An 11,780-nucleotide genomic window follows, 5' to 3' on the forward strand; every position below is an offset into this window, starting at 1 on the left:
AATAAGGAAGGACTAAGTATAAACAATATCACTTGTATTATTTTGATAAGCTGAGTACAAACTCGTGTATATAATTGAATATTCAGGAAATAGTGAGAGATAAATTATAAATAACTAATCAATAATGAATGTCTTTACAAATGCTAGATCATGCTATTTATAGTTCTACAAATACTAACGTTGTATTCAATCTCAACATTTTTCTCAATTGTCGGAGCTGTTACCTGATTAATAGGGCACATTCCCTATTAATCCGGTTGACTCGTTCTTCTCTAACTATTCTTTAGCTTTTCTCCTTTTGCACGTCTTGATTCATGGGAATGATGTAGTCTTATAGTTAGACTTGGTCTTCCTTGAGAATAGGATGTGAGCATTTATCTTTATATAGCCGTCTTGTTGTTTTTCAACTTGATCCAGCCTGCTTAAGTATCCTGCCAGGCTATTCCGCAGTTACCATCAGGCTTTTCTTCTAGGATTTAGTAGCTTGCTTATTTTGTGGTTCCCTTCGTCTGCCAAGTAGTAGTTGGATTTGTCCGGTCCTCGGTTGCCTCATTCAGCCTAACAGGATCAGGCTAAATTATAGTCAGACCAGGCTAATTTGGGCGTAACAGCTGCGTAGGTCTTCTTGGGGGTGCTGGAAGAGGTGTCTTGCTTAGTAGACATCTTCTTGTAGCGGTAGACTTAATTTGTAAAGTAGTAGAGATGAGAGGTAGAGATGTTCACGTCGGGTTCACCAAATTTGTAACGACAAATTTTGTATTGCGATAACTGAAATACAAAACAAGGAAACAAAATGAGTTTTTATTAATATCATAAAAGTTTGTGTACAATCTCTAATAATCCTCTGATTCTAACTAAACAAATAGGATACGCGTGTACGATCCACGTGACGGGTGCGCGTGCGTTTTGCAGGGGGTGCACGTGTAGAGGGTGTATGCACTCTACGCGTGACGTTGACTTGTATTCTTAAGAGGGTCGAACGACTTGAGTCTCTCTTGAATGTTTGAATGTTTGAATATTCGAGTTTGAATGTTTGAATATTCGAGTTTAAATGTTTGAGTTTTCTTGCGCAGGCGGCACGAATTTGTTGTGCTTGTTGACTGTTTACGTTGAATTTCACGGGATTTTCAGAGAGAATTCCAGAGCTTTTCTTTTCTTCGAGTTTTGCTATATTCTGAAATGAATTAAATTCTCTATATTTATAGAGAAACGGTTGGGCTTTCTCCAGCTTAGGGTTGCGGGCTCATTTCTCGGCCCGTTTGCAATTTTAGCCCAATTTGACTTCTGTTTGGACCCGAATAACTCAGAATGACCCAAATTTGATTTAAAAGGGACAAAATAATTAAATTGATTTAAAATATTCATTATTAACTCAAATTAATTCGTTTATTTAATTTTCGACACTTAAATAAATTTTTAGTGCCTACAACGACAAATCCCCGACCATGAATAAGATGCATTTGAAACCAAAGACCTATCCCTATGATATTCTGAAGTCCAAAACCTTGCGAGTAAAGTAGTTGGTTGAAAAGTAATGCGCCAGAAGTTCTTGAGTAGTAAGGATTGACCTAACAAGAAAGTATTCTTAATGCCAAGACCGCCATATTCCTTGGGAGCATGTAAGATATCACGCCTAGGCCAGTGTATCGTATTTTTGTTCCAATCATTCCGCCACCAGAAAGCCGCAATCAGAGCATCAATTTTGCGGCAGACACCGTGTGGGATAGGGACACAGGACAGAATATGATTTAAAGAAGGTAGCAGGATAGCTGAGATAATAATAAGTTTACTCGGTTGGCTTAGATGAAGTGCAGTCCATGACGCAATGCGAGTAAATGACCAATTCTAAAAGGCATAGCCTCTAGCTAACTTCTCTTGAGAGTAAATGACCTCCTGGTCCATGGGTCAATTGTGTCGTGTGCAGGTCATGTCAGCTCGAACAAGTCATTTCGGCCTTTCGGGTTTCCAATAATTTGGGTCAAATCGAGTAGAATTTGCTCAGTTTAGATTTGGCTTCTTTCCATATCTATTTTATCAAATTATTTAGGTATAATGGTTAGTTTACAGGAATAAATATTTCAATTAGCTCATATTTGGATAAGTCACTTTGTTTTATGGGTCAAGGTCGAGCCCTCGGCTTAGAAGTCGGATTGGATACGGTTACGGTTATGCACGCTGGGTCAATTTTGTATCGATTTACAAGATTCAGATAATAAACATGAACCAAGATAAGCTAATCCATTTCAAATAACATTATTATAAGGGTTTATTGATAACGGCTACCTTTGTAATACACTGTTTTAAGAACTACTACCAAAATAATTTCCGTTTAAAAACTACTGCCACTAAGATCGATTTTTTTTAAAAACATTACCAAATTTCATCCAAATTCAATAAAACACAATCTTAGCCATTTATTTTTGAATTTTCATTTAAGTGGTAAATTTTATCTGTTTAACCAGTTACTTTGGTGAAGTTTAAGCAAGTTTTTACCTTAGATAAGTGTATTAGATGCACCTAGGTTAAAGTGATTTTGCCCCCAAAATGATTGCCAAACAGTAGTGTTGGTTGTGTTAAAGGGATAAAAGTTACAACTTAAGCTCAAAATTCAAAAATAAATGGCTGGAATTGTGTTTTATTGAGGTTTGGATGAGGCTTGGTAGTATTTTTAAAAAACATCAAACTTGGTGGTAGTAGTTTTTAAATGAAAATTATTGTGGTAGTAGTTCTTAAAACAGTGTATTATAAATGTAGTAGTTATCAAAAAAACCCTTATTATAATTTGGTCGAACTTGTAAGCAACTCTTTTATGAGGTCTACTTAATTAAAATTCGATATGGAGTATCATTCACAAGACATTACATCTCAACAATATAATGTTGCAAGCACGATTGAAGTTGCACCTTATCTTCATCCTCTCACATTTTCTTTCATCAACATCAAATCCTGTTGCGCCAGCCTTATACATCTTTGGAGATTCATTGGTAGACAATGGCAATAACAACTGGCTGCCCACCATGGCTCGGGCCGACTACACTCCTTACGGTCTCAACTTTCCTGGTCCGGTTATGCTTGGAAGATTTACCAACGGTAGAACTATCGCTGACTTTATGGGTATGAGTAGAAATTTGAGAAGTTTAGAATATGTTATATGTAGAATGCTAGTTTCTGTATGAAATTTGAGTTGACTTAATTTTGTGTCACATACGTATATGCAGCGGAATACTTAGGTCTGCCTTATCCTCCACCATACGCAAGCCTTTTCGGTCTGAATAATCCGGGCCTCTTGGATCCAATACCAAACCCCCCTCAATTCAAACCCGATTCAGTGGGAGGTTACAATTACGCTTCTGCAGCATGTGGTATTTTGCCAGAAACTGGAATCAATCTGGTAAGTCAAGTGCGATACCATCATACATTCATACCGACTATGTAAAACTAATACTCCGTACAGGGACGAAGCTAGGTTCAAAATTTACCTACCGCCAAAACATGAATTTAACCTTTATTTCTAAGTTTTAACGATAGAGAAAATTTTCAAAAAAAAAAAATAATTGGTGTATATTATACTCCGTATTTTTTCCAAAAAACTCGCCCGGGCCATGGTCTATTATTCAGTCTGTACTTAACTTTCTTGTTTGTGATGTATAATTCTGCAGGGAAAATGTTACACATTTGATCAACAAATAGAAATGTTCGAACAGACGGTGCAATCACAATTATACCCAACATTCCAAGATGAAACACAAGGAATATTGTCAAAGTCTATATTTCTTGTTTGTGTTGGCACCAATGATTATCTTAACAATTACTTTATGCCTTTTTCTCCTTCAAGTCAACAGTACGATCCCCCGCATTTTGCTCAGCTACTCATTTATAGATTGTCATTACAATTGAAGGTAAGTGTTGGGTAAATTAATCCAACACAAGTTACAAAGTTAAGTTTAATGCTAACATAGTTAAATGAATATGAATTCATTTGCGTAAGAATGTGCACAAACTTATGAATAATTTTCAATTCATTTGGGAATAACGTGTGAGGTGATTTATGATGTTAAATTATAACGTCATTTCACAATGCTATATAAAGGATTGAAATCCTTTGGAAAATATATCTCACAACAAAATATCAAACAAGGTGACTTAGCTTGGTAAATAGCAAGTCGGGTTTGAGGGTGAGAGGCAGTATAACGGGTGTTTTTATACAATAATTTAGGAGGTTACTCTAGGGGTGATATTAGCGGTATTGACTAATATTACTAGAGGGCTAGAGGTTGTTATCTTATATTATTGTGGGTTTCGAATTGGTATTTAATTCGAGACGGTTACGTTGTATTGGTACTATATTATTATAGTGGATTCTAGTCCATTTGACTAGTGGGTTTTACTTCCGGTTTGGAAGGTTTTGCCATGAGTTTGACCCTAAAATATCGTCTCATCTTAGTATTGCTTACATTTATTTACTTTTACTGTTTAATTGTCGATTGGTTGCTTCCGTTGCGTGTGGGAGATTGGCGCTAATTTCCCAACAGTGGTATCAGAGCCACTAGGCTCGGTCTTGTGGCTGGTATAATTGGCAAGGATGTCAAATATGGGGTCTCAATTTGCAGTACCAAAATTTGATGGTAAAAGTAGTTTCACCCTTTGGCAAAGAAGGATGAAGGATCTCCTGGTACATCTTGGCTTGGCTAGAGCGTTGAAAGGAGATGATGGTAAGCCGGAGAAGATGAGTGATGACAACTGGGAAGAGGTTTGCACCAAGTGTGCAAGTACTATTAGGTTGTGCATCTCGGATTCAGTCATCAATTGTGTTCTTGATGACGACTCTCCATCAGTGATATGGGAAAAGTTGGAGAAGCTCTATATGGCGAAGAGTTTGACCAACAAGTTGCTTTTGAAGCGACGGTTGTATCGGTTAAGGATGGAGGAGGATGAAAATTTAATTGGGCACGTAAATGTGTTCAATGGACTGTTAGACGAGTTAAAGAAGATCGAGGTGAAGCTTGAGGAGGAAGATAAGGCGTTACTACTCCTCAATTCTCTCCCGGACACAAATGAGACTTATGTGGATACTATTCTGTGCGGGAAAGACACCATCACGATGGAGCAAGCACAGACAGCTTTATTGTCCTTTGATGCGAGGAAGAAGGATAAGGCTGGAATACGGAGCGACAGTACGGGTACAATTGCAGTTGCTCGGGATGGGAGAGGTCGATCGTTTAACAGGGAGGATGGATCGAAGCATGGCAGGTCTCGGTCCAGGAACGCTTCTAGGAATAATGATGTGAAGTGTTTCAAGTGTGGTGACCTTGGGCATATTAGGCGGTTCTGTCCTAACAAATGCGGGAATGAAGAAAACAAGGGCGACACCAACTTGTTTGCCGGTGAAGGAAGTAGTGGTTGTTTCCTTACCGATGGTAGTGACATATTTGCGGTCACGGATGTAAACGACGTGTGTTCCAAGGAAGAATGGATATTAGATTCTGGTTGTGTCAACCACATTTGCACCCGAAAGGATAGTTTTGAGGAGCTCTAAGAAGGCGTGGCTAGGAAATTGAGTTTGACTGATAACTCAATAGTTGATGTCATAGGTATTGGGGTGGTGAAAATCAAAATGTCAAATGGGGTGGTTCACACTTTGGACAAGGTTGCTTATGTTCCAAAGTTGCGGCAGAATTTAATTTCACTTAGTCAACTAGACTCCGAGGGTTATGGGTGTAAAGCTCATGGGGGAGTAATGAAAGTGACTAAGGGTTCTATGGTCCTCATGAAGGGGGAGCTACGTCATGGTTTATACCTTCTGGATGCATATGCAGTAAAAACCTCACAGGATGGCTGGAAACGGAAAAGTCGTGCACGTGTTTCGTTTGTGGAAGAGGCGACGAAGGTAGATTGTTTTCAGGTTGCAGACGGGCGCAAAGGTAAAATTCCTGTTGGTAGAAAGGTGGAGAGTAAGAGGTTTCTCTCTGGAGTCAAGTAACGTCATTGACTGGGTTAAGGCTGTACACGGTGCATTGGCCGTGATAATGAGTTAAGGTGAGGACCGGATATTAACTCGGGTGTGCAGCTGGTGATTTCAAAAGGCCAATGGTTGATTCCTCGGTGGTTGTCATTTGTGTTGGAGGGGGAGATTTGTTGGGTAAATTAATCCAACACAAGTTACAAAGTTAAGTTTAATGCTAAATGTTACCATGCAAATGTAACATGTTAGAGTTAAATGAATATGAATTCATTTGCGTAAGAATGTGCACAAACTTATGAATAGTTTTCAATTCATTTGGGAATAACGTGTGAGGTGATTTATGATGTTAAATTATAACGTCATTTCACAATGCTATATAAAGGATTGAAATCCTTTGGAAAATATATCTCACAACAAAATATCAAACAAGGTGACTTAGCTTGGTAAATAGCAAGTCGGGTTTGAGGGTGAGAGGCAGTATAACGGGTGTTTTTATACAATAATTTAGGAGGTTACTCTAGGGGTGATATTAGCGGTATTGACTAATATTACTGGAGGGCTAGAGGTTGTTATCTTATATTATTGTGGGTTTCAAATTGGTATTTAATTCGAGACGGTTACGTTGTACTGGTACTATATTATTATAGTGGATTCTAGTCCATTTGACTAGTGGGTTTTACTTCCGGTTTGGAAGGTTTTGCCCTGGGTTTGGCCCTAAAATATCGTCTCATCTTAATATTGCTTACATTTATTTACTTTTACTGTTTAATTGTCGATTGGTTGCTTCCGTTGCGTGTGGGAGATTGGCGCTAATTTCCCAACAGTAAGCCATCAGCTTCAAAATTTAATTTAGATAAGTAATCGAAGTACTACGTCGATCATTTTTCAATAATTTGAGTGTTATTAACCCACTCGATTATGATGTTTTGTTTTGTTTTTTTTTTTTTTTTGCTTAGAGATTATACAATTTGGGAGCTAGAAAGGTAATGGTGATGGAGGTGGGTCCACTTGGATGCACCCCAACAGGTGTAGAGCCAACAAAATGGATTATGCATAAGATAGAGTGTGATGAAAACGCTAATAATATTTTGTCAATGTTCAACAAGGAGTTACCGTTCTTGCTAAGTTATTTGACGTCTACTCTTCCGGGTTCTCGCTTCGTCCTCGTACATACGTATTCTTTTTCTTACGACGCCATTACAAATCCTTGGAAATATGGTAAGACCACTATTTTTACGATATTGTTATTTTTGAAGTTAAGATCAAACTCGGATTTGTTATTTTGGTGTAACTATTATCATTTTTCCCGATCTCATATGTGAACTAAATTAAATGTGCAGGATTAAGCGACAGTAGCAACTCGTGTTGCAAGACATGGTTAAATGGAGGCTTCCAATGCATTCCGAAGCAAACACCGTGTCCTAACCCTAATGAACACTTCTTTTGGGATGGCCATCATCCTACCGAAGCTGCTTATTCTCGCTTCTCTAGAGAAGTTATTTATGGATCTTCTGGTTCTTCTCCCATCAATCTTATGCAACTTGTCGAACTCTAAATTACTTTATGGTCAAACAAAGGACTTGAAAATTACTTTATGAACCGATTAATATGATAGAGTAATTATCAATCAAATATCCAATGTTGTAATTTTCTTTCTTGGGAGAAGATGTGACTCTTAGAGTCGTCATGATACTCAAGTTGAACTCCACTCGACTCGACTCGACTCAATATGTCCTACTTAGAACAAAGTAGTGATTAACATGCCGAAATACTTTAATTGACAAGGAGATACAAATCAACGATTCAACGAATAGCAACATATGAAGTACGCCGAATCCAAAACTTGACGATTATAATCTCTACCAAATTACTGTCTAATTGACTCGGTTACCCATCCGTCATCCATGAGTAGTCATGGCTTCCCCTAAAATATTATTCTTGGAGTTACGGTTAGTAAATTCTCGAGTTTCAATCGCAGCTGTATGGACCGTGTTAAAGGTCACAACATTAGCCTTCCAAAAAGACATGAAACTACTCGCCCGTCACAGTCATTTGTTTACCTTTAATTAAAATATCACTCATAACAAATATTAAATGTAAACAAATGAATGTGACGGAGAAAGTAGTACTTTATAAGAAAAAACTAACTTTAACTCATTTATATAATCATTAGTAAATTTATCAACTTCTATCCATATCGTCTCATAACATAGATTAGCTATATCACAAATTCGCATTTGTGACGGACGCTATTCGTCACAAGATAGGGACAGAGCGAATAGTAACATTTTGTAACAATATGGGCCGGATCTTATTTGAGCAATGTCTATTGTTTATTGTTTGTGTGAATGTAGGGTGTACATGTAATAGCTTAATATTATATTATGTAGGGTAAGAGACAATTACGCATTAGAAACACCACCACATCACAAGCTTTCAGTCCTTTTTTATGTGCCATCATCTCTTTCCCTACATGCATCCATGCTCCAAAATTCAAACACAATTTTACCTCCCAAATCTTCATATTTTTTTTTTTTGTAAAATCTTCATCTAAAATTGAAGAAACAACAACACCGACGCCAAATCCCTTCCAAATTTTCATCTAAATCCAAAAAAAAAAAACATGGTAGAAGAGGTATATAATTTAGCGTACAAGATGAAAATATTAATGTTGAGAACGAGGACGATGTTGTATTGGTTGATGGTAATGACAGTGATTTTGTGACGATGTTGATGAGTAAAGGTTTGTTCTTTCTTCCTCAAGTTGTTGTCTTTTTTGATGAGATTTTAGGGCAATATTTTAGATGGACATTTGGAGCATGGTGTTGTTGTTGATTCAATTTTAGATAAAGATTATTGATGAATATGAAGATTAACATAAAATGACGAATATAAGATGCAAATTTAGTTTGAAAAGTTTATAAAGTCAGTCATATTATGTTACCATTTTAGCGTACAGTGTTACCATTTTAATCGAAGCTGCAAATTTGGTTGCTCTTGTCATAAGTACTGATCGATCTTTCAGGGTATTTACTTGGAATAAAATCTGCGAAATGGTGCCACTATAACATTCTTTCCAATCCTGCATAGTATCTTTTCATAAACATGGTCACATATTTGTTTGTTTTCAAAATTTTATCACCTGAAAATGCATAAAAATGAGAATATGTCACAATGTTACCATCTTTGTGTGTAACAACATAAGCTAACGTGGTTACATAGTCACCTATTGTGTTATGTCACCGCGTTCATGCATAAATGTTGCAACTATAACATTCCTTCAAATCCTGCATAACATCTTTTAGAGTGGTCACATTTCTCCTTATTGTTGACATTTTTAAGACCAGTTAAGAATTGTTATTATGGTTACATTTCAGCCTAAGATGATATCATTTTATTTTTATTAACATATATGATATCCTCTCTCATATATGTTCCCACCTTAGTCTGAATTGTCACCATATCATCTTAGTCAGAATTGTAACCATAATAGTCATCCTTTGTTTTGGAAATGAATGAATCTTATAATGATAACATATTTGCATAAACATGGTCGCATATTTATTTGTGTTCAAAATGTTATCACCTGAAAATGCATACAAAGTAGAATGTGTCACAATGTTACCATCTTAGTGTGTAACAACATGAATTAACATGGTTACAATGTGACATATTGTCTTATGTCACCACGTTCGTGCATAAATGTTGCCACTATAACATTCTTTCAAATCCTGCATAATATCTTCTAGAGTAGTCACATTTATCACTTAATTATTGACATTTTTAAGACCAATTAAGGATTGTTATTATGGTTGCATTTCAGCCTAAGATGATATCATTTTATTTTTATTAACATATATGATATCCTCTCCCATATAAGTTCCCATCTAAGTTCATAAATTTCTCATTTTAAGACTCTTCAAATGTGATCATTTTTAGCATATGTTTTAATGCTAATAATGGTAAAACGCTGACAGGTTTATCCAGCAACGAGACATCGTCTATGTCAGTGGTACATTCAACAAAACTTCATATCTCAATTTAGGAAATTAAAGGGTGATCGGCCGTTCCAAAACTTATTCAAGAAATGCATCAACGTATATGTGTAAACATTGTGACATACGTAATAATTTTGAATATGTGACCATTTTACCCGAGAAATGGTCCAGTGTTGGATTTTTTTGAAGATTATAAAAATGTTTGTTTTGGTAACATAAATGAGTAAACATGATGACATATACATTAGTGTTGAAAATGTGTGTAATACTACGGTTTTATGAGTCTCTGGGTACTCTATCGAGTAGGCCTTACTCTGTCGAGTAAGGGTGTGTTGCGTTTTAAATTAGTTTCTGACCTGTTGGGTACTCGATCGAGTAACCTTGATACTCGATCGAGTAAGGGGGCACTCGATCGAGTACCTCAGCTACTCGATCGAGTAGCTCGGTTAGCGGGTGATAATTCGACGGGTTTTGTTAATAACACGGATTAATATATAAATCTTTCCGTCACTTTCATAATACACCTTTACAAACCTAATAACATTAAAAGGGAGATTCAAGTTACGTTCTTCGCATTCATCCGTGTTGTTGACAAATCCCGGAGCTTGAGAGGTCGGATTCCATCGTTCTTTATACCTTTGTGATCCTTGCGTCGAGGGTAAAATCTACATACCAATTCTATAGTATTTCGTTAAGTTTCGTTAAACCCTAATTTTGGGATTGGGGGTTTTTGTTATGTTTCTTGATTGGTAGCAATTGCATGATTATATGTTAGGAGGAGGATTCGTAGGAGAGGAATTTTGATACAGCTGTTGAGACCATCTGATTGTGTTGCTGTTCCAGGTAGGGTTTCCCTACTCAGTATTACTTACATAATGTGTGGTGATTGTGCTGTAATTAGTGTGATTGATTGATTCAGACGGTTGTGCTTATACATTGATGATTGATTCAGACGATTGTTGATATTGTGATTGTGATTGTTTGTTTGTGGTTCTCGAGATGCGTTCTCGGCTGAGTGGAGTCACTTGCGGGAGTGGCTTCACGCCCTAGTTCCGCCCTTCGTGGAACCCGCCACGGAAGGGGATGTGCACATTAATGGGACAGGGTTATCGCTCGGTATGATGAGCGGGGCTTAGGTGGGAACGGCAGCGGTCCCCCACTCGGCGGCTGGTCCAGTGGACGATCGGTGACGGAGATGGAGTGGAGTGCCCGATTGTGTATGATTGCTTGAGCCGTGTTGGTTGTCTTTCTCGTTGATATATAACTTGTGTAAATAGTACTCACCCGTTTAAATGTTTTAAAAACTGTGGTGATCCATTCGGGGGTGGTGAGCAGTTATTGAGCAGGTATGATATGATGCGTACGGGATAGCTGGGATGAGTCCTCACGTTGCAGTTAGAAGTCTTCCGCTGTGTCAGACGATGTCTAGTAGCTTGATAGTTTTATCAGTAGACAGATTGAGTACTTTGTAATTCCTTTGACAGTTTTGGTTTGAGATATGTAATCACTTAAATTATATTTACTATTTAAATGTTGTTTCTTCATTGTTTATTTGATTATCATTGCCTCGGGTAACCGAGATAGTAACGTCCTTATACCTGGGTGGTCCTGGTAAGGCACTTGGAGTATGGGGGTGTTACAAAATGGTATCAGAGCGACGATCCTGAAATCTGTAACCAATGAACCCAATAAACATAGGGAGTCAAATAAAATGAACCCGGGGTAAAAGTTGTAGGAGCTAATGCAAAGACTTGGGAGACGTCCTAAAGTCGCGAACTCGCCCTACAATTTTGAACCGGTCACTATGGGATATGAGTCGG

The 11,780-nt window shown here is 37.4% G+C and overlaps 1 protein-coding gene across 1 annotated transcript; it reads left to right on the forward strand.

Moving 5' to 3' along the window:
• Positions 1-2,876: 2,876 nt before the first annotated feature.
• LOC141607203 (GDSL esterase/lipase 7-like) lies at positions 2,877-7,517 on the forward strand. Its single transcript, XM_074426562.1, has 6 exons — positions 2,877-3,114; positions 3,219-3,266; positions 3,336-3,391; positions 3,660-3,899; positions 6,919-7,180; positions 7,303-7,517. The coding sequence occupies exons 1-6, from the start codon at positions 2,877-2,879 to the stop codon at positions 7,515-7,517; spliced, it is 1,059 nt and encodes a 352-aa protein (XP_074282663.1).
• The last annotated feature ends 4,263 nt before the right edge of the window (positions 7,518-11,780 follow it).

This window comes from Silene latifolia, chromosome 10 (assembly GCF_048544455.1).
Source record: "Silene latifolia isolate original U9 population chromosome 10, ASM4854445v1, whole genome shotgun sequence".
NCBI lineage: Eukaryota > Viridiplantae > Streptophyta > Magnoliopsida > Caryophyllales > Caryophyllaceae > Silene > Silene latifolia.

Bases quoted from the DNA above. Each gene is read 5' to 3' on its own strand.
- LOC141607203 (XM_074426562.1), top strand. From the start codon at position 2,877: ATGTTGCAAGCACGATTGAAGTTGCACCTTATCTTCATCCTCTCACAT. The intron at 3,900-6,918 runs GTAAGTGTTGGG...TTTTTTGCTTAG, and splicing joins GATTGTCATTACAATTGAAG to AGATTATACAATTTGGGAGC. The intron at 7,181-7,302 runs GTAAGACCACTA...TTAAATGTGCAG, and splicing joins TACAAATCCTTGGAAATATG to GATTAAGCGACAGTAGCAAC.